This window comes from Daphnia pulex, chromosome 3 (assembly GCF_021134715.1).
Source record: "Daphnia pulex isolate KAP4 chromosome 3, ASM2113471v1".
In the NCBI taxonomy this organism is placed as follows: Eukaryota; Metazoa; Arthropoda; class Branchiopoda; order Diplostraca; family Daphniidae; genus Daphnia; species Daphnia pulex.
Window position 1 is genome coordinate 5,229,210 of NC_060019.1, and position 20,841 is coordinate 5,250,050.

Consider the following 20,841-nt stretch of genomic DNA (forward strand, 5'->3'; position numbering starts at 1 on the left):
ATTTTTAAAGCTACAATTTCAATGAAAGTTTATATATTAAATGGTTAATTTAAAAAAAGAGAAGCTTCACTGAGTAGCAATTTTTCTGTCAATTTCCAAATTTCAAATATTCAAAAATTAACGGAAAATCAATATGGAGTCATTGATTAATCTTCTGACACTGAATAAAGCCGTGCTAATATCAGCAACTTGGACAACAACTTAAAACTAGTGTTATATATACATGGAGCTAAATTAACCCGACAAGGCGACAATGCGCTCAATAACTAAGCCCCGCTTGAAGCTTTCAACTAAATCCGGAAAGAAATTTCGAATTCTAAAATTTTCACGTTATTCATCTTTCGATTTCAAGCCGGATTTGACGAAATTTTTTTTATCAGAATCAGAATGACGAAATTCACTTCCATTTAGGAAATATTTAAGTTGGCAATTTTGGTTACAGGCTCACAGCCTGCATATAGCCATATATCACTTAATTTAGATTTTCATAAATTTTCAGCTTTCAAATAATAGCAACAATGACTGACTCTTATCGAGCAAGTGGTTGTACAATCATTTTTTGAATTTAAAGAAGACGTAAACTGTGATTACGCAACATGATTTGGTAATAAAAAAGGAAGCAACAATTTGCGAGCTTTTTTCTACTTTTCTTTCACTTTTCTATTAACAACGAAGGATTTTAAAACGTAGATATACGCCACCCCCACTTACAAATTAAATTACGACATATTTAGTTGACTTATTAGTGTTTGGCCAGTGGGTCTGCAGGCGTTGCACGAGGCATTTCTTATGTTTTGTTTTGTTTTGAAGGATAAAATTAGAATTCTCCCCTTTTTATTTTATTCTTATTTTGCAGTAACAGTACACGATAAAATGAAAAGAGAAGTTTTGATGTATAACTTGTATCACCATGGCAAATAGCAACATTAGAAACACATCAGGCGCACAGTAGTTACCGGTGAATCAGAAAACCCGGCACATGAAGTACTGATCCAGCAATCGACTTATTCTTGGCTCATCTATCTTTCTTCAGTGAAACATTAGTAAATCACAAATACCCAAGTTATGTATTGTGGGAACATATGGATGAATGTTTCTGAGAAAACTAAGTGTTTAATAAGCGGTCTTCCGTCCAGATTCCATATACTTCACCGAACTGTGATATGCACTTATTCGAAATTAAAATGCTCTATGTTGCGCACAGACGAAAAAGTGAAGATAGGAAGCTGAGCATGCAAAAACTATAATTCAAGTTATGATTTTTCTAGTTCTCTCTCATATGCATACATTTTGTTTGTTAAAGAAGATTAAGAAAAAACGGGTGAAGTGGGAACTCAATCCTTACAACAAGGAATACAATGAAGTTTGAGAGACCAATAGGCTTCATTCAAACGGATGTAGAGGAATAATAAATTGAAACAACGACGGTCACCAACATTGACAGGGCGTAGACGGAGGTGGCATGAAGGAAACGAAGGAAAAGAGCTACAACAATGACTAGTACCAAAATATGAATCATCAAGACAGAACTAATCACTAAAGGTTACCAACAGTTTTTTTTTAAATATTCAAACCAAACGTAATGATGATGAAGTTCAAGTTCTACCTCCGCGATAAACTCTAGCAGTTGCCTGTGCTGTTGTTTAGTTGCACTGGAAAATATAAGTCTGGGAGGATGAGTGACAAAGAAAGAGGGCACACAGAACGCGTTTTTGACGACAAATAATTGAACATCATCAGGTAGAAAGACAACAGAAACGCCACAAAGGGTTGAGGTTGGGATGTTCAGTGGGTTGGGCAAAGAATGCCGTTCTGTTTTTTTTTTGTTTTTTTTCAACTCAAATACAAAATGTATGATGGCATTCGGTACAAGGACGCCACAATTCCTAGCCGGGGCCCCTTATTCTTCTCTCTTCTCTAGAACTCGGCAAATTCTTTAGCACATTTTTCTGTAGACGAAATCCTTAGTGCTTCTTCTTCGTAATCGTCGAAGTTACTTGTGTCACCTGGTCCTTTACACTTGGGGATGAAAGGCGCTTCAACCTGTTAAACGAGATCGCACCACACAAAATCAGTACATCGGTACACATTTTCCCAATAAGAGTTCTATCCATGACACAGCTCTATACAGATTCAACTATTAATCTATCGAAAAGTTGGCTACTGCACAAGAAAGACACTGGACCAATGAATTAAAAATTCTACTTTTCTTAATCTAGTCAATTTACTGAAAGAGGTGAGTGAATCAAAAGAAAGATGTTATAGAACCAGGTACAAAAAGATGATTAGTGCAATAAACTACGGATTTACACCCAGGAAAGCGATACACCTGTCTAGTTGAAGGCGGTTCTAATAGAAACAATCAAACCAGCATTCAAAACTAAAAACTGCATAAAACAAACCGACAAAAAGGTTTCGGATTATTTTTTGTTTTTTTTGGAAAGACCTCAGAAATCTTCGAATTCCTTGGCATGCACATTTTCCGCTTTGATCTTGAACACACTTCCGTTCTCTTCGTATTCCTGGAAATGGCGAGTATCTCCGGCTCCCTTTACTTTGGGCACTAGAGGTGCTGTAATCTGATTAACATCCATTCAGGATAGAGATGACCGACGGAGAACAAGGCAATCATCCATGCACCATGCGGAAGGAGAAGTGAAGAAGCAAAAACCAAAAGTGGAAATTCAAGAATAAAAGATCAGAAAGTCCCCATGCACCACCAGAGTGAATTATTAGTAAAGGACTACACCAGAAACTGTTCAAAGACGAATGGTAAATAATACACTCCATCGTAAACAACCAAAAACCCAATGAGATACGGCGGAATGAGAGCCTATTTCTCATTGAACATTGTCCCGCTTTTCTTACCTTTTTCTGATAGATAGCAATCCAGTCAGTTGACTGGAACCAACGATGATTCTTTATGTCATTTACTCCATTCTTTAGATTACCAAAACGCTTCGTCAGATCAACTTGTAGCAAGTAGCGCAGTAAATCCTTCAGATCTGAACTGAAATGCGACGGAAATCGAACCTGGGGAAAAAAAACAAGACATTATTATCAACGGCTAAAATACTCGTACTACTAAATGGAAGTTAAACCTAAACATGTTGATGAAACACTTGTTATTTCTAATAATATTGAATTGGATCACGTTTCTTTACCTTCCCTGAGACAATTTTCTCATATATCTGAATAGGTTGATCGGCAAAAAAGGGAGGATAGCCAGCAGCCATCTCGTACACCAACACACCAAGTGCCCACCAATCAACAGCTTTGTTGTAACCCTAATAGAATCACGTTCAATAACCAAATTTGCTCTGGCTGTCAATGATATGTTATTGATCAAACGAATAGTACGTACTTTGCTGAGAATGATTTCAGGGGCAAGGTACTCGGGAGTTCCACACAGCGTCCATGTCCGTCCCTTAACTCTTTTAGCAAACCCAAAGTCTGTCACCTGCAAATCAAAAGAGTTTATAGAACCTTTTAGAGTCAGAAATGAATCACGATGAAAACCTTTAGATATCCATGACTGTCAATAAGAAGATTTTCAGGTTTCAAATCCCTGTATATAAGGTCCAGGTAGTGGAGATACTCAAAGGCCAAAACGATTTGGGCTGCATAAAACCGCGAGTGTGGTTCGCTAAATAATCAACAAAACTTTTAGGTTCGAGCACCAATCTTACCGAGAATTTTAAAAAATAAAATAAATTTTTCAAAGTAAAATCTAAAATCTAACAAACCTGAATCGTCCAATTTTTCTCAGGTGAGAAAACATTTCGCCGCCAGGGACATACTCGAGAACCATATACAAATTAGAATTGTCCTGCAGCAATGGAAAATATTCAAATATTAATTAAAAGATCAATGACACACGAGAAAAACCCATTCACTACACAGCCGACGTCAGCATCAAATCAGATTTTTTCTTTCGAGACACTTTACTTTAATAAACTCATCACGCGAGTTCAAAAATAATTTTTTTTTGGTGTTCGCTCTGCCGTGCGTGGAAAAATAAAATGATCAAGAGAATTAAAAAAATTACCTTGAAGTGATATTCTAAGCTGACAAGGAAAGGAAAACTAATTGCTTGCAAGATTCTTTTTTCATTTAGTGTGTGTTCCACCTGCTTTAGTTTTACCACCTGTAAAAAGAAATGAAATTATGATTATGAAACTAAAATTATTTACATGAAGCAAGATAACGAAATACATGAGGCAACGCACAGCATTTATAAAAAAGGAGAAATGTTCTATGCATCATCAAAGGTCAACAAATAAATCTAGGTCTTCGCACATTAGTAATAAAGTCGAATATGATGGTAGATTACGAAATGTTGCAAAAGTAGAGACCTGTAAAACAGATATAATCTCTCGTATATAATCTTGCAACATCACATTTATACGCGTTATATTCGTAACAACTCTAAATTTCCTAATTTTGAAAACGAATTGAGTACCTATTGAGAGATTTAATAAAAGGAACATTTTTAATATTTTGAAGAGAATCTGAGACAAGAGAACCGATAAACTAAGCACAACACGTTGATGTTTTTGATTTAACTCGATTTCGCAAGTAGATTTCAATTAGCTTCGATAGCTAGAGTGACGTTAATCATCAGACTTAAGTGGCTTGACAATTGAGTGAAGTTCCGAACACTGGTTTACTTCAAAGTCGATGCCGAGCTACTTCAAATAAGGCATCATACACTGGATGTTACCGAATCTACAGACCGGATTCAAACTGAAATAAACCAGCTATTTGGAAAGCCAGAAACCTGACAACATAACACACACACACACACACAAACAGACAAAATAAAATCCACAGAAGGGTTCGATTAAGAATTCTATCTCAGCCGAATAGTAGGCGACCTCGAGTCCTCGAGGCATGCTCAAACTCGGCGTCCAGGGAATTACGTGAAGATCATGATAATTACTCGAGGGACCAATGCTCGAGTCGACTCGTTCAAATAGACTTTCCAAAATCCACATCTAACATACGTGTACCATGGTTGTTTGAAAGAACTATTTGTCTAAACGGTGAATAGCCTTTTAACAAACTGGATTTTCAAAAATTGCTCGACATAATTAAAATCTCTATTGCAAACTGTGTAACTTGCCGTGTGCTCTTAACGTGGCTGTAAACAGTCATTTACAAGGAAACACAAGAACACCTGACTACTCATAAACAAACCATTTTTGCTTCACCTCAAAAACATGTCTACAAGGCCAGCTTTCACAAGGGCATAAAACAATATAACTACTTGTGGCGTATTTTTTAAGAAATAGTGACATTCGTAATGCTCCATCGATTGCTTACATTCTAAAAGTTACAGAATGCTTTCTAGTAAACTGTAATTAGCACACGATAACTCACGTTGCTCAATCAGAGAAATGATTTGATATTAAGTTGAAAATTACCTTTTGTTTGTCAAGAATTTTCATGGCATAGTACTTTTTGGTCGATTTGTGTTGGACGAGCATAACGCGACCAAACGAGCCCGTTCCCAAGGTCTTGATTCGGTCGAAGTCATCTAAGCACGCCGTATTCTGTTAATTATATGAAGAAGAAAAAAAGAGAATTGCAAATATTAGAATTCAGTCTGCATAGAACATTAGATTCAATTTGTTTTTCAAGCAATCAAAATGGCTAGAAAAATCCAGATAACAAACTATCTCACAAGAGTCTTATCTGATTGTGTACACATTTTCTCAGCAGGGTTACAACAACAGCAAAAAAAAACAAATCATGGGATATTTGACCGAACCCAAATGCATGAAAAAAGCACGACTACAGTACGCTTTGATGATAAAAAACGAAAAAAGTGCCGATAAGTCATTTGAAATACCAAACTGGATTTGAGAGAAAACGATTTCGACATAAAACGAGTTCTTGGGGAACGTTTTATGAGGACAACCATCGAAAAAAACTCTACAGCAAAGATGTCAATCTTTTTATAACAAACATAAAACCGGGTTAATGCTAGAACATGCGATATTTTGAGAAAGTGACAATTTCACAAACATCTGACATTATTTTTTTTTTTTTACACAAGTTCCAGGGTTACCAACTCGGCAAAATGGTGACTGGACTGGATAGGAAATGTAATAATTTTCATTTTACAGGGTGTACAAGTAACTCAGATTTAGATATTATCAATAAATTCTGGTAGTTATGCTTACTTGAGATTGGTTTTTCCATTGTTCTTCAAACTTCTCCTTGGCCTCACGTAAGAATTCTTCAACTACATGGAGAAAAAAAAACACAATCAAAATGATAACTGTATAGTTTCATCGATGAAATAATATGTCGACAATTTAAAATATATACAGATTCATTTGGTAGAAATACACTAAACCGATGATCAAAACGAAACAAAACCCGTTATTGAACTAAAAATCAAGTTATGTTCTTTTGGTAAACAAAACCTGAGCAAAACACATATAAACCTTGGCCCAAAAACGTATCGATATATAGAACACCCAGTTGCTTGCCCAGAAAGCATTGGCCAGCTGTGATTTTCCAAAGCAATTTCTTTCGTGGTCTTTCGCCACTGAGTCATTAATTTTCACTGGAGTGAATTCAAACAAAATGGAATCAAAATAACCACATACAAATAACCACATACAAACGTCCTGAGTGAGTTTTACTCAAACCAAAGCAAAAACATATTTTGCAAATTGATCTTGAAATTGGTCAAGAGTCAATTTAAAAAAAGTGAAAACTAATAATTGAAAAACAGGGTCGAACTGTTGGTCGAACATCAGGACAAGCTCGTAAATAAAGTCGTTAGCAAAGACATTTTGATTTCCAACTAATTAAGTGAGTCAAATCAGGCAATAGACTAACTGCCCAATGACCTCAATGAGACAACTGAAAACTCAGCTGGGAGTATGGCATTAAAAACCCAACTCTCCATCTAAGGACAAACCACGTTTTCTTTCTTTCAGAGTTGAACCGCTCCGAGGGAAACATTCGAACTGGTTTTTTGGGAGTAACCTTTTAAGGATGAAACCGAGAAATCTTTATACAGATAGACACAGGTCCCAAGCTGAAATGTTTATGATCGGTAACAGAAATTATAATCAGACTGGCAACATTTTGGTGTGTGCTCCGCAAAGGAATAGACGGCCTATCGCTACTTTTAATCTAGCTTCAGGGATTTGAACATCATCTAGTTGTGGCATATATTCGTGAAATAACAGCTGCGATTAGGAACGATGAACCCGATAAACCTGGAAACTGGCAATCTTGTAAATACATGAAAAAAAAGTCTATAGAAAATGGAGACAACATTTTTTGGCCGGGTCCAAAAAAGAAAAAAAGGAAAAAAAGGTGGTCGGTGGTGCTGGGGAAGTCATTGAACAAGTCGAGTCGTGAAAACCGACGGCTTGATGAATGATGACTGGCACAATAAGAGTCTCTGAATATGGTCCGACTCGTGTGTCATGGTCTTACCATTTTCAGTGGGATCGCCTTTTTTCGTTGTGGCTGCATTTCCCATGGCTCGGCTTGTTTTTTTTTTCTTTTCTTCACTCGGCTTCTCACACGCGCATATACGGACAACAAGCAAGCATTCACGAACGGCAAATGCTGCTGGGATTTCTTTGCTAACGAAACAAAACCAAAAAGTTGTGGCAGTTTACGACATTTGGAGTCAGCCGACGAAATCAGGCAGTAATGTCTCGGGCAATGCGGTGGGTTTGATGACGTCAACAACTGATTTCGTTTTGCAGCCAAATTATGCGTACAAATTGAGCATCTGCTGCTTGTTCGGGTCCAGATTCTACGTGAGTGGCACGTTAGTCACACCAGCCCAGTCCATCACACAAGTCGCGATGCAATGCAACACAATAGAAAGGAGCTGCTGCACTAGTTGAGTGGTGCCCCAAACATTCGACCAATGTCACAAGAAATGGCGAAAGAAATTTCGGAAAAAAAACCCCCAAAAATAGTCGAAAACGGCTGCTGCTCTAGCAGCTTGAATGTCTCCTATCGTTTTTGCACTTATTGTTTCGATGCACTTGAACGCAGCCCGAAGTGGCGAATGGGAAATTCACAAGCCACAGAGTCTCTGCTTGGTGGTGGCTCTGCACAGTCAGACGTCGCCCGGTTCTGATTTCGTCGTAGTTGGCAGTTCATTGAGTCATTTGCCAACTGAGAAAACAAAGCAGCTGGGCAAAGGAGTTTGGAATCAAAGCGACTGCAGCGAAGAATGGGCGAATTTCCTCAACTGTGGACGTCCTTTTCAACTTTAAACGCACACAACAACCGAAATCTGCTAGTAACTCACACTACTACCAGTCTCCATGGCTTCTTTCATTGCCTCTTTCCCGGCAATGGACGTACGGCCGTTGCTTCCGACCTTTCTCCGTGTTGAAGAGGGACAGGCCCCGCCCACTCGTCAGCACCATCTGTCGAGACATCGTTTAAGCTAGCGACGACTCCCAAACACCCAAAGACTTTTCTTCTTATTATTCTTCCATTTCTTCCATCCACCACCACACAAACCGGCCCTTTTTTACTCACTCATTGCACTCACTCATCCCCATTCTCTTCTTCACCACCAATAATATTATGCACAAACAAATCTACATTAACTATTATATAATATTAGACTAACTGTTGCTGAAGAAAAAGTGGTGCGAATTTAATTTTTTGTTTTTAGCTTGAATGCATTTCATCTTTGGTAAGGAAATTCAGAATTCAACTGTGGCATTCAACCTATCGAGCTTTAAATCAATATTTTACAATAAAATTACATCGTTTATATTATAATGAATCATGTGCGCAGAAAGAATTAAACTTTTTACTAATAAAGATAGCAGCCTACAATACGACATTTGATCTGAAAGTCTACGGTCGTCCGTTTTCACGCAAACGAATCAATAACAAGCGACCTGCTCTCCCCTGGCGTTGCGCAAAATTCGTGGAAAAACTGCAATAAGCAGATTTTATTATTAGATGTTGGCTAGAGAATAACTAGATTGTGTTCCCAAGCATCGTCTTGGTGTATCAAGTAAGCCCAAATATGCCAAATTTGGCTCTTTTCTGTATTCCTGCCTTGGCTGATGTAAACATCACGTCATATCAGAGAAGAAACAAATGAAATTCATTGCAAATATGAACGCTAACGCCTTTAGCCTGGATTAGTGTTACGTATAGTCTTGGGGTGTATTATGTGTTCTCTAAGAGAAAAGCGTAAAGATGTCGTAGGTAAATGGGAAGAAGTGGAGCCTCCCGAGTGTGCCCGGATCGATCGATACCGACCGCCAGTAGCCGAGAGTAAGTGTTGCCAGATCTGCTGGTTTGGACCCTCCTTTTCCCGCACCCTATCCATAATAATATCGATCGTCATCTTCATCCGCTATGTCCCAGTTGTTCCATCTCGCCACCTGTTACTACTAGAGAGACCCACCACCTCAAAGGCCCCATGCAAATGACATCTACACTGACTTTGGAAAAACAAATCTTGACAACTTTGACAGGACTATAATCCTCTTCTTTAAAGACACATACTTTTCGTAAAAATATTCTTATCAGAGCATTATTTTCGTACACAAAATCACGCACTAGGAGTAATCTAAACAGATAACTATGCATTCCCCCTCCCTTTTGACTATGTAATAACAATCGATAGGGAAAAGGTGTACGACTGACTTTGTTACCGCCAGGTTGATTGATTGTGCCATACTCAAGATATCCTATTTGAATTTAGGTCGAATATTATTTGGAGCCTTTACTTTTGAATTGTTTTAATCCCAAAATTACGATTTACTGTTGAAAATTTCAAAAAAATGACTGTTCTTTATTGTCTTTAGTCCAATTTGCAACGTCAAATTCGCATCGGATCCTTAAAACTAATTTTCCCTGATGGTTTGAATAGTTCCTTGTTAGTCAAAACCCCGTTTTTCTATCAGCCTCCTTGATTCGCTGAGTGTGGGGGTTCACAGCGCAGCATTCCATAAATGTTAATCGGTAGAGAAAAATCATGATCAATCACAGACAAGTAAGAGGAATTCGTTTGAGTGGCTGCCTATTCGATTGAATTTTTAAAAGTGATTGATCAGGTGAAATGGTGGTGAAATAACTGCGAAATTAAAGGTAAATGGCGTGTTGCGTGTTGGTTTGTAACTACCGTAAAAAAAGGCGCAGTCTTTCGTTTCTCTCGCAAGTCGCAACAAATATTCAGATGAAACAGCGACGCTAATTTGCATCATCGCAACACCAAGCTAATTCTGTTCAATCCGCTTCATTACAAAAAAAACATGTCTTATTCTGAAAATCATGACTATTTTGGGGAACCAATAAAATGATAGACCAACAGGGAAAAAATTGCGGAAAAAGTCCAAATCATGAAAACAAAAACTCAAAGAGTTATCTAATAAACTAATGTTAAGTAAAAAATAATTGTCCAATTATGTGAATGGAGGAATATTAAGGAATTCGCCAAATCCAAACGTGGAGAATACAACTGGAAGAGTGAGCTGTAAAAATTAAAAAAATAATGGTAAAAGAAAAGCGAACTTACGATTCGAATGTCCATCCGAATGGGCGGGCAAAACGGCACCGCTTTTGGATCCACTGGAGCCTAGTGGCATGTTATAAGAATTGTTAGCTAATGGATTGGAGTTAACTTTATTGCCGATAGATGGACCGTGATGTTGATTCTGCAAATAAAAAACGACGTCAAAATGAAACAAACAATTAGAAAATAATCCCAAGAACAACATAGTATAAAGATTGCGTAATAATAGTTGGCACCCCAAAAAAAAAATCTGAAATCGATTAACATTTTATCCACTTGTGAATGCCAATGTATAGGCTACATGACGACGTCTAGCTACTTACTACTACTACCACTCCACCACGGATGGATGGCTGCTTGCTCACACACAAATAGCCTTCAAAAATGTTTGTCAGACGACAATACCTCAACAGTTGTTACTAAAATGCTTAGCTGTTCACGTCCTAGTTGCTATGTGACCTGTTTGGCGAATGAAGTTCGCTCGTCTCTAGCTTTTTGGCTAATGTTTTCTAGTTATGAAAGCTGCGACCAACTATATCGTCTCTTGTTAATTTATTATGATTTGATTTTTGATTGATTTGTATTAGTGCTCAATTACCTTATGATAAGAGGTAGCGTCTGTATCGGCGGCAGTCTGAGTGATGTGGTTCGAATGTGATGCACTGGCGGGTGAAGTCAGCAAAGCAATTGTCGATTGTTCTTCCTCCGCCTTCTTGTTGGCTATTGGCTTGGCAAGAGGGTTGATGATGGTGGCCGGCCCTTTTTGAATGAATTCGCCGGTGGTAGTAGTAGAAGTGGTAGTGGTGGGTACGGCTGAGGTATTTGCTGCGACCGAAATTGTGCTGCTAGTATTTTCCGTTTTATTGCTCGACTTGAGAGGTGACGGCGTGAAAATCGCCAGTCCCGGGCTGGTCACCGTTGGGTCGACATGGGTAGCCGGCTTGAAACCAATGCCTTCAACTCCTTTTTAAAAACAAAACAAAAAAAGCAAAAACAAAAGAAAACGAGCCAAAGTTTATTTTTAGATTGACCTCATAGAAAAAGCCGTCGTTCTCCATATTGATTATTTCCTAGTTTTCCCAGCTTTTCCTCTGAGCTAACGCAACGGCTAGACAAGAGTATAGACAGGAGAGAGAGCAGCAGCCAAACTGACGAGAACTATCGAAAATGCTCGACAAATCAATAAGTCCGAATGTGATGCCAATCCATTTCTCTCTTTTTAATTATTCATCGTCGCAGTTTATTTGGCGATGATTCATTCACGCGCACAACAGCATCACGTACGTACATTTGAACCAAATCAATTAAAAGAGTCAATCCACATATTTCTGACGGGTCTACTACACTCAATAAAGAATCAACCTATACCGTACTAATAATTGTGGGTTTGGATCAAACACAATCGGCAGTTTAACGACAAATCCAAGATTCTCACGTCTGCTGTAGCATAGCTGTAAGTCCGTGTGAATCATACGTGAACGTGTGCGTACCCCTTAAGAATTGTAAAATAGATGCCTACGGCTCTCCGTTATTATAAGACGACGACGACATCCCTACAAAAATGCGTGTGTATTTTCCCTTTACTTGGCGCTAGGTAACAGCCGAATAAATGAGGAGATGGGAAACAAATACGAAAAAAGAATCTCGACGCTATCCATGAACTTTTAAAAAGAAGAAAAACGAAAAAAAAAAAAAGAACCGCGCGGCTTTACAAACGTTCAAAAAACTTTCTCTCCGAGACTAGATCGGGTTTCTAGAAAGGAAAGTATATTCATCTAAAGGCAAGTTAAAAAGAACAAAAACAAAATAAAACAAAACAAAACAAAAAAAGGTTCTGAGCTATTTCTACAGTCTGTACAACACATCAAAATGTGTTTTCATATTTTTCCCATAGCCTACAGCACGTTTGAAAATGTTGGCTTTCAGACAGGTGACACACACACACACTGCCCTTTTATAAAGAATAAATGCCTAGCGTGTAATAAAAGGCCAGAAATCGACTAATATAACTCGAATAATGAGTGAGAACAAGAAGAAGCTAGAAGATGTAATAATCAAAAAATGTTGGCTGCATCACCGTACAGATGATAATCATCCGTAGGTAGTACCTAGTACGTATATATATTGTCCATGCACGTCATCCAGGTGGTTTTTGCAGGGGGTTGGGTAGCGAATCAATAAAGAGGTAGGGGACGGTAGAGAGAGGCAAAAGGCGCTTGCACGAAGACGTAGGAAAACAAGCCGCCGAGGCTTTTGACTACACCCGTTGCGTGCGCAAACGGGAGTCGAACACAGCACACACACGAAGACTATCCCCATTGATTTTTCCCCGGTAACGCACCGCCGACTCATGTGCTTCTTCTTTGCCCAGCAGACATCAGCCGTGTTGGCGAGAAAGATCGATAGATGATGATAAACGCAGATTACGGATGAAATATGAGAAAATATATAGACCATCCAGCGTCTAGGATGCGCGCCGGGAGAAGAGCAAGGCATCAGCAGGAAACCGTTCCGTCTATAGCGAAACAACCGCGAAATTCACTCGGGAATTAATAAAATAAGAAAGAAAAGAAAATTTCCCGCTGTTGTCCATCAACTGTGTGTGTGTGCAGCAGCCGATTATTGATGGCGGTCAGCATGGCGAATGAAACATCAGGAATTTCAATCAGTTTCAATCCTTCTTGTTGCCACTTTCTAAGGTGTCAATTCCCGATCAGGTTGGCTCCAATGACTCATTCGTCCCGGACGGCCAACATGTGTGCAACCGGTTTCTCGTATTTCTTATATTTCTGAATTTATTTATTTTCTTTATTTTTTGTGAACGCGCAGACTTTTGTTGAACGTGAGAAAAGAGATGCTAATCTATTCGTGGCAGCACAGCAAATATTATGCCATCAAGCAACGACTATATATGCCCTTATGTTGGCTGAAATCATTGGCAGACAACAATCAAAGTAGAGACGTCGTACACAACGCGTGAAAGGGAATTTCTTTCAATCCTCTTTTCTTTTACTAGCAGCGTCGTCTGTCCAAATATTTATTTTGTACTTGTCTGTGAAACCTCTGTTGTTTTTTCGGGTTTTATTTTTTCCCTTCTTTTAGTATTGACTCTGGGAAAGTAGGAATTAGTTAAGGGCCTGATGAATTTATCAACGTGATCAAACAAATCCCAAACGCCACGTCACTGATTAGCCTCTATTTCCCTGTGAGCCATGACTCGGTACTTTAAATGCTGATACCTTTCAAAATAGATATAAAATCACGTCGAATGTTCGGAATTAAATTTAAACTTGATAGGCATGATTTTCCTGCTCATGCGTCATCCCATCAGGATATTTTGACTTGAAATCAAATCATTATTCTTATATTAAAAAAAAGAACCTGCTCAAACAGTTGCCGATGTTTGTGCATGTCGTTGGCAAGAAAACAAACGCGTTCCACGTCAATTATGTCAATCTGGCTAGAACATCTTAGCTTCTCGCGACTTTCCTGCTGTTGAATTGTGTCCCGCCCCTTTAAAAAAAATTGCTGGTAGCATTAGAGCCAATAATATCGCGGCAAAGTCTCACGTTCTTTCAAAGCTTTAAGGCCAACAACAATCTCTCGCCATATTTTGCGTTGGTTGTTAATGAATGTACGCGGCGTATGCTGCTAGCTTCGTCGTGTGCTTTTTTATGCCCATTCACTAAGAAATAGGAACAGTGTCTACGTCATGTGTGCTGCTGAGCTGTATAAGGCAGTTTGAGTTTGAGTTTGGCTTACGTCCGTTTTTTTCGACAATCAAATGCCACGGGCCATGGATTTTTCGAGTCATCGAGGGTTATCCTTATAAGGTCTCGCTTACTTCTCTCTACTGCCCGGCTCTCCATTCTTTTTCCACTCTCAAACAGCAATCTGCCCTCCAGCTTTTTCTGGGATTTTTTGGGAAGGCGCACTGCTGTGATGGCCATCCAATGAAAAGGCGACCCAACGGGAAACGCACCAAAAAAATCAACCGGAATCTTTTTTCCCCAAACAATTTACGCAATTTGAATGCCTTATTAAAATCATTTACGGATAATACTTGTCCAGTCTAGTATATCTATATATTGATATGATTTACAGACACCAGCATCTTCTTCTTTCTAATTCAATTTTTCGACAGATGAAATGCTTGCTGTTTCAACATTTTCACGAAGGGAAATATTTCCCCCCTGACCCGTTTACTTGGCCCCACACTATCTGAAACCTGTCGCGTTCCAAACAAAGCGCGGCATGAGTTTTAATAATTTTCCTTAAGGACAAAATGTTTGAATAACCTGTTCATCGTTATCATTGATAAAACCCACAGAACCGTGCCGACCAAAATTCCCCTGTAGTAACAACGACGAATAAATGCTTTCAATGAGTAAGAGACAAATTTAAAGGGAAATGATTACAGTTACTGCTGCTGTGGAAGCTTCGGTACATTTCGGGGTACAAACGTAATCGAACTTAAATGCTAAAACAATTTGACTAGTTATAAATAACATTATACATTGACAACGCCATTATGTAATCAGGTCATTTTATTTTGTCGGCAGGTTTCTTTCACTAAATAATTGCACCAACCATTTTTGAAATGGTTTTTTTTATGCAGACATATCCACCACCACGTCAAGATTGGAAACGGTGTTTTTAATTTAACCTCGACAGTAATAACCGAAAGGATAAAAACGCAACTTTCAGTATTTTTTTTTTCCCGAACGAAATTCCCCGAAATGATTACAGTGATAACTATATACTTGAGGTTACTTTAAATCGTATTATACCAAAAAACTCTAGGAAGTCACAGAAATCTGTAGAGAATGATTAGTAGAGAATGCACAGTATCATACAACAGCTAGTGATGAAAATGTCCAATTTTTCCGTGGTTAATACGTCAATCAGACAAAAATAGAAGGAAATTTTTTTTTTGTTTTTTTTTTAATCAGTTTAAAACTATGAAATACACTGAGTAGTATTGCCATGACTTTGAAAAGAAAAAGGAAATTCCTAGAAATAGAATATGATCATTTAATTCTTTTGGGATTTAGAAACTTTTCTTCTTGTAATACATATGTAACATTCGAGGGGAACCCTCGGCTAATATACCGAATGCTCATTTTATTAATTTACAAGGCTTCTGCGTTTTTACTAGACATTTAAATCGCTGGTAAAATGCAAAGGTGGCTAAAAGGACAGACGAAGACCCGAACTTCGTACAATGTCCTAAGATGATAAGAATCTGAGTGTCTAGTTTCCATAACAAACAATATTTCTCCATATTGGATTTGTGTCTGATTTAATTTCTTGAGAATCAATTGAGTTAATGATTAGTTGATTACACCTGCTTGTGCACGAACATATTTGTCATACTGCTTAAACGTGTACCAGCACGCACAAGGATCCATCTATTAATACGATTCTACGATTACAAATATCTTTTGGCTCGCAATGTGGACACGAGAAAATGTTGATAAAAAAAAGGGCGCACCTCCGTCCTATTCCAATGAAAGCATTGGAATAGGTTTATTAACTCAACCCACAAAGTTGCAGTCAATAAAACACATAACAAATTTAAAATTAAATTTGATTTTTCAATTTCACCACAGCTGTCGCTTTGATTCCCTTTTTTTCCTTTTCTAATCAAACATGCTTAACTAAAATGGATATGCGGAAAGACCTTAGATGGGCGGAGTAATATCTACGGGGTATTAAAGAAATATCCAGTACCAAAGGATTAATGTCTTGTAGGAAGACTTATTTTCATTCGGCTGTGTATGTAGACTGTAGGACGAAGTAACTGACGCTGCAAACAACTAGGTTGTACGATTGGAATTTTTGTAATCCAGTGACTTCACGAACCTTAACCATGTATGACTCCCGATAAATCTTACAGTTACATTATACGCAAGCAATACTAGAATACCTATTTGCATTTAGAATTGCGTTCATTAAGTCTTTTAAGTATATTTAAGTAAATAAATGTGTAAAATTAAGTGTAAAATGCATTAGCGAATGACTCAGAGTAAGAATCACCCAACAGTTACACAAATCCCTCTGTCAATAACAGTTGATCATTCTAGATTTGTGATTACAAAATTTATATCAAACGCGTAGACTGACGATGATTTGAGATGATTTGATTCGTGTTAATCACGAATGACACGCGTTACAAACTGGAATGATTCTTTCCGAGTGCAAGTCTAAACTCGTGCAGTTTAGGACCAGTTGCTGGCCAATATAACTGATAAAGGCTACGGGACAAAACATAATCAGCCGGTCGTTTGTAATACGCAAATTAAGATCAAATCAACCTTGATTGGCGACGAACAATATTTGGCAATGTCACACAGGACAAGACGAGATGTAATGAACTTCAAAAAAAAAAAAAATTCCAAAAATCTGAGGCTAGTGGCCCAGTTCACTCATGTAATAATGCCGCTCAAGGTTAACAAGAGAGGCGTACAACCCTGCCCATCGATCGTTTGCAATGGATTCCATGCTCCAACCAGCAGTCGAAGGCTAATCGATTAAATGATGACGGATTGACGGAGTTTGCGCAGCAGACTTTTTAGGTGATGTCTCTATATATATATTCCGTATCATCATGTCTAAATCATGATTTGATTATATAACGAATAACGCCGTGAATGTTTTATATACGCTTCCCGAGAATTCAATTCCAATTTGCAATTTGGCACTATATAAAAAAACAGTTTCATTACTTTTAAATTTCTTGAAAGGTTATTTCGGTGGGTTTTTCCCCCCAAACCCGCTGGATGCTGCTGATGTGGCGCAACGAAAGGCGATGACAAGTTTCAGCTGTTTCAGCACTTAATCAAATCGGTTGTAAAAGTGCGAGGATTAGACCAAAGAATATAGGCGACACTAATTGAGTTTCTCAAAGTTAAAACCGAGTTAATGCGCAACCAAAGTTGTAATGAAGAGAGAGAGAGAGAGAGAGATACAAAGTCGTCTGACGTGAACTATGTTCATTTGCATAGAGTACTTAGTGAACTGCTGCGCTGTTTTCTCCTCCCGTTACTTTGGAGAAATGTTTATCCGAAACGTCTCATTTTTCGCACGAAAAACCGAGGGAAAAAGATTGACGCTTTTTAAGAGTTGGGGGGCTGGAGTGCTGTGTGGCGACGACCCGCTTTCTATTGTTAGAAACGGTGACTGACAATGCCATCCGAGCTAGGAGTCGGATAAAATACACTCCGTTTAAGACCATCCAGAATGTGTCGTGTCTACTTCCCAAATTGAACGTTTTTTTTTTTTCGAGCGATTTATATCTTTGAATTCACGAATTCACCACAAACCTCACGGATTATGTGAAGCCATTCCTAGATGGTAGACGACGACAATGTCAAGTCGCGGGGAATGTTTCTCTTTTAAATATCTGCGTCCCAACATTTTTTTTTTCTTTTTTTTTGGGGGGTGGAGAAAATTTCATATTGATTTAAAAATAGAATGAGAGAAGGGGGGCAGAGCTTCAATTCTTCGTTCTCGCAATTGCGTCTGGGAAAGGGAAACTTGGATCAAGAGATCGATTCTTGATAATGCCAAGGGTTTTGACTGTTGGGGCACAGCTAGCAGTAAAGAACGGCAGCAACTGGTAGCTGGCATTTTCCCGAGCTTGGCAATCATTATCTAAAGGGGGTGTAGTCTAGTACGTACTGCTATAAGTTTTTGTCTTACCTCTCAGTCTTTTCTATTTTTTGTTTTTCTTTTCTTTTCTTTTCTTTTCTGGGGGAGATGAGTTGCTGCTTTGTTGACTTGGCGTGCCGTGTAGCCTCCTTTTTGGAAATAGAATCGGAATTTCCCGAAGGTATCCCGTATCCACCGAGTATTGTGTGTTTGAAATAAGCGAGGAGAGTATTCCCGGCCGAAATCTGATTTAAAAGCGGCTTCTTAGAAACGGCTGGCGAACAAGGCCATACACCCCACCGTCGACAACGTTCAATACAATTGCATCACTGATGTGGCTGCAGCCGAGAGCTTCTTCTTCTTTTCTAACCAATGTTTGGAGGTGAAACAGGAACATCTGTTCATTCAGCCAAACTGTGACTCTCAAATCCAGTCGATTTTGGGCTCAGAACTGATGGCGATTCGTTTTTTTGTTTTTGTTTTTGTTGTTTTTTAATTTCAAGGATTGAATCACAAACAGCCACCCACAAGAGAGAGAGAGACGCTGAATCGATTTGGGGGGGTTGAAAAATCGCTGGAATTAGCCGTGAGAATTGTACTAACTGGACACTGCGGAGATCTCTGAGGTTTGAGTGTGAGTCAACTTTCTTTTAGGATAACATTTGTGGATGTTAGGAAGGAGCGACATAGACACATCGGCATCAGAGGAAATACTGACGAAAACTGCCTCTTGGCAGCAGCACGTGTCCTTCACCCAGAGTCGGCGCTAAGCCCTCCCCGTTCTCGGCTCGCAACGCACCCACACACGCACCCACTCCCATATATACGCAACATCTTCCAAGGCGACTGCGTACACAGCGCAGACCAGCAACAAACAACCAGCAAAACTCTTTTCTCTTCTTCTTGTCCCCCTTACTCTCCCGTCCTAATAATACTGTAACCAACTCACGACTATACGTATACACATTGATTCATTTCATTCCATCGACGCATCCAGGATTTATTCCCACTTCAAAATTTGTTCCGACACAATTACTCCCGTTCGAATTAACAAATTTCGAGTTTCAGATCAATCTAGATTTTTTGATTGCTAATTAAAAGCGCATTAGTATTACTATTTGATGTCAGAACAATTAGACAATTATTCCTAAAGGTGTAAAATGTATTGTCTCTACCGGCTCTATCACCCAAACCCAAAAAGGTTTCAACCTCCATTGTGGATTTTGCTTACTCTATTCCGTTCGACCCCTTCCGATCGTCCATCCGCCTTGACCTCCGCCCTCCTTAATCGATTTAAGAAGTCGCTCAAAACCTTCTGGTGACAAGTTAACCGCAACTCAATGCGCTGCATTAGTTCAATTCAAAGTATTCCGAGTGGAATTTAAAAAAAAAACGCAAAATCCAGTCAATCAACTTCAAATTCGTAGCGCCAATGAAACTGTATTGAGTTCTTTTTTAAAAATGGCAAATAAATGTCGACATTTTCTTTGAAAGCAAATCTTAAAAGGTGCGGTTTTCCACTGATTGTATATTCGAATTGAATTGAACTAAATTGAATGAACGCCATTAGATTCCAGTATTTATTGTTTCTGCTTTCAGACTTTTGTAGTCTAGCCAAACATCAGGGCGACTGACTTTGCTGGGACTCGACTGGGTAAACAAGCGAAAAATGCCCGTAAAACTCAAACGTTGGTTTCAACCAGTTTTAGTTTTTTATTTTATTTTATTTTATTTTCTATTTTTTATTTTTTTACATAGTTTGACTTAGTGGTCCACGGAATATGTTTCGGCACGCACATCTCCCCTAAACCAAATGGAAATATCTGAGCTACCTTGCCTTATCTAAAGCTTTATCATGAGCAAATACATTCTAGATAGATGCATGTTAAACTCTCGTCCCGTTTACCTACCTGTAACAGTCTCAAAGCTACTGTTAAAAATTAAAAATACTTTACAGATGACATAGACTGCACGGGGGCAATGCGAACTGGTCTTCCCCTTGCTGTTATTGAGACCGTTCGAAGACCGAAGAGTTGTCTAATACTGGATCGATAGAAAATATTCGGCACATATTCGTGTTCGACAGCAAGGTAGTCGACTTGTCACGAATTCGAGCTCCGTTGCGCCAACGTAAATGCACAGGAAACTCGACTGCCGGCCACGCAACGCGACCAATAAAGTAGAATAATCGAATTGGTAACTCACCCAGAAATTTGTCCTTTTTCTTGCGAAGTCCTTTGAAAAAGGACATGTTGACTGTGTCGTCTAGCTCAAAAGCTGCCGATTTCCTTTAAAGAAAACAGACAATATAGTTCCGTACAAGCTGGTGGGTAGGCTATACGACGCAGTCTCACTGAAACTTTTGGGCTTAAGTTTTGTGTACTTAGAATTATTATTATTTGTTTTTTTGTTTTTTTTTCAAAAATATCGCTGTTACTGCGAGGGAATAACAGTTCGATGGGCCGTTTCAAGCTCGACTGAGCTCCGCTATCCAACTCATCGGCCTGCATGGAGAGCAATGGAATCTCGTGACGTCCCAGAGACGCATCTTATCAGTTCGATCATGTAAAATCCATTGTTTCCTTGAGAGCCCCACGTAAGACAAGGCGTATCAGATCAAGATAGACCGAACATCCGACAAGCTATACTGAAAT

The 20,841-nt window shown here is 38.8% G+C and overlaps 1 protein-coding gene across 2 annotated transcripts; it reads right to left on the reverse strand.

The window, feature by feature from the left end:
* Nucleotides 1-817: 817 nt before the first annotated feature.
* On the reverse strand, nt 818-20,661 carry LOC124191118 (cAMP-dependent protein kinase catalytic subunit 1). Of its 2 annotated transcripts, XM_046584130.1 has the most exons (13): nt 20,393-20,661; nt 11,133-11,497; nt 10,538-10,676; nt 6,189-6,250; nt 5,427-5,555; nt 4,049-4,147; nt 3,747-3,829; nt 3,520-3,646; nt 3,365-3,460; nt 3,165-3,287; nt 2,869-3,033; nt 2,447-2,579; nt 1,914-2,043 (listed from the first exon to the last, which is right to left on the reverse strand). In XM_046584130.1, exons 1-12 carry the CDS (start codon nt 20,436-20,438, stop codon nt 2,448-2,450), a joined length of 1,566 nt encoding a protein of 521 aa, XP_046440086.1. In that variant the 5' UTR covers nt 20,439-20,661; the 3' UTR covers nt 1,914-2,043; nt 2,447. The 2 variants fall into 2 exon arrangements, with proteins under 2 accessions (XP_046440087.1, XP_046440086.1); XM_046584131.1 differs by lacking the exon at nt 2,447-2,579 and having other exon boundaries at nt 818-2,043.
* Nucleotides 20,662-20,841: the final 180 nt, after the last annotated feature.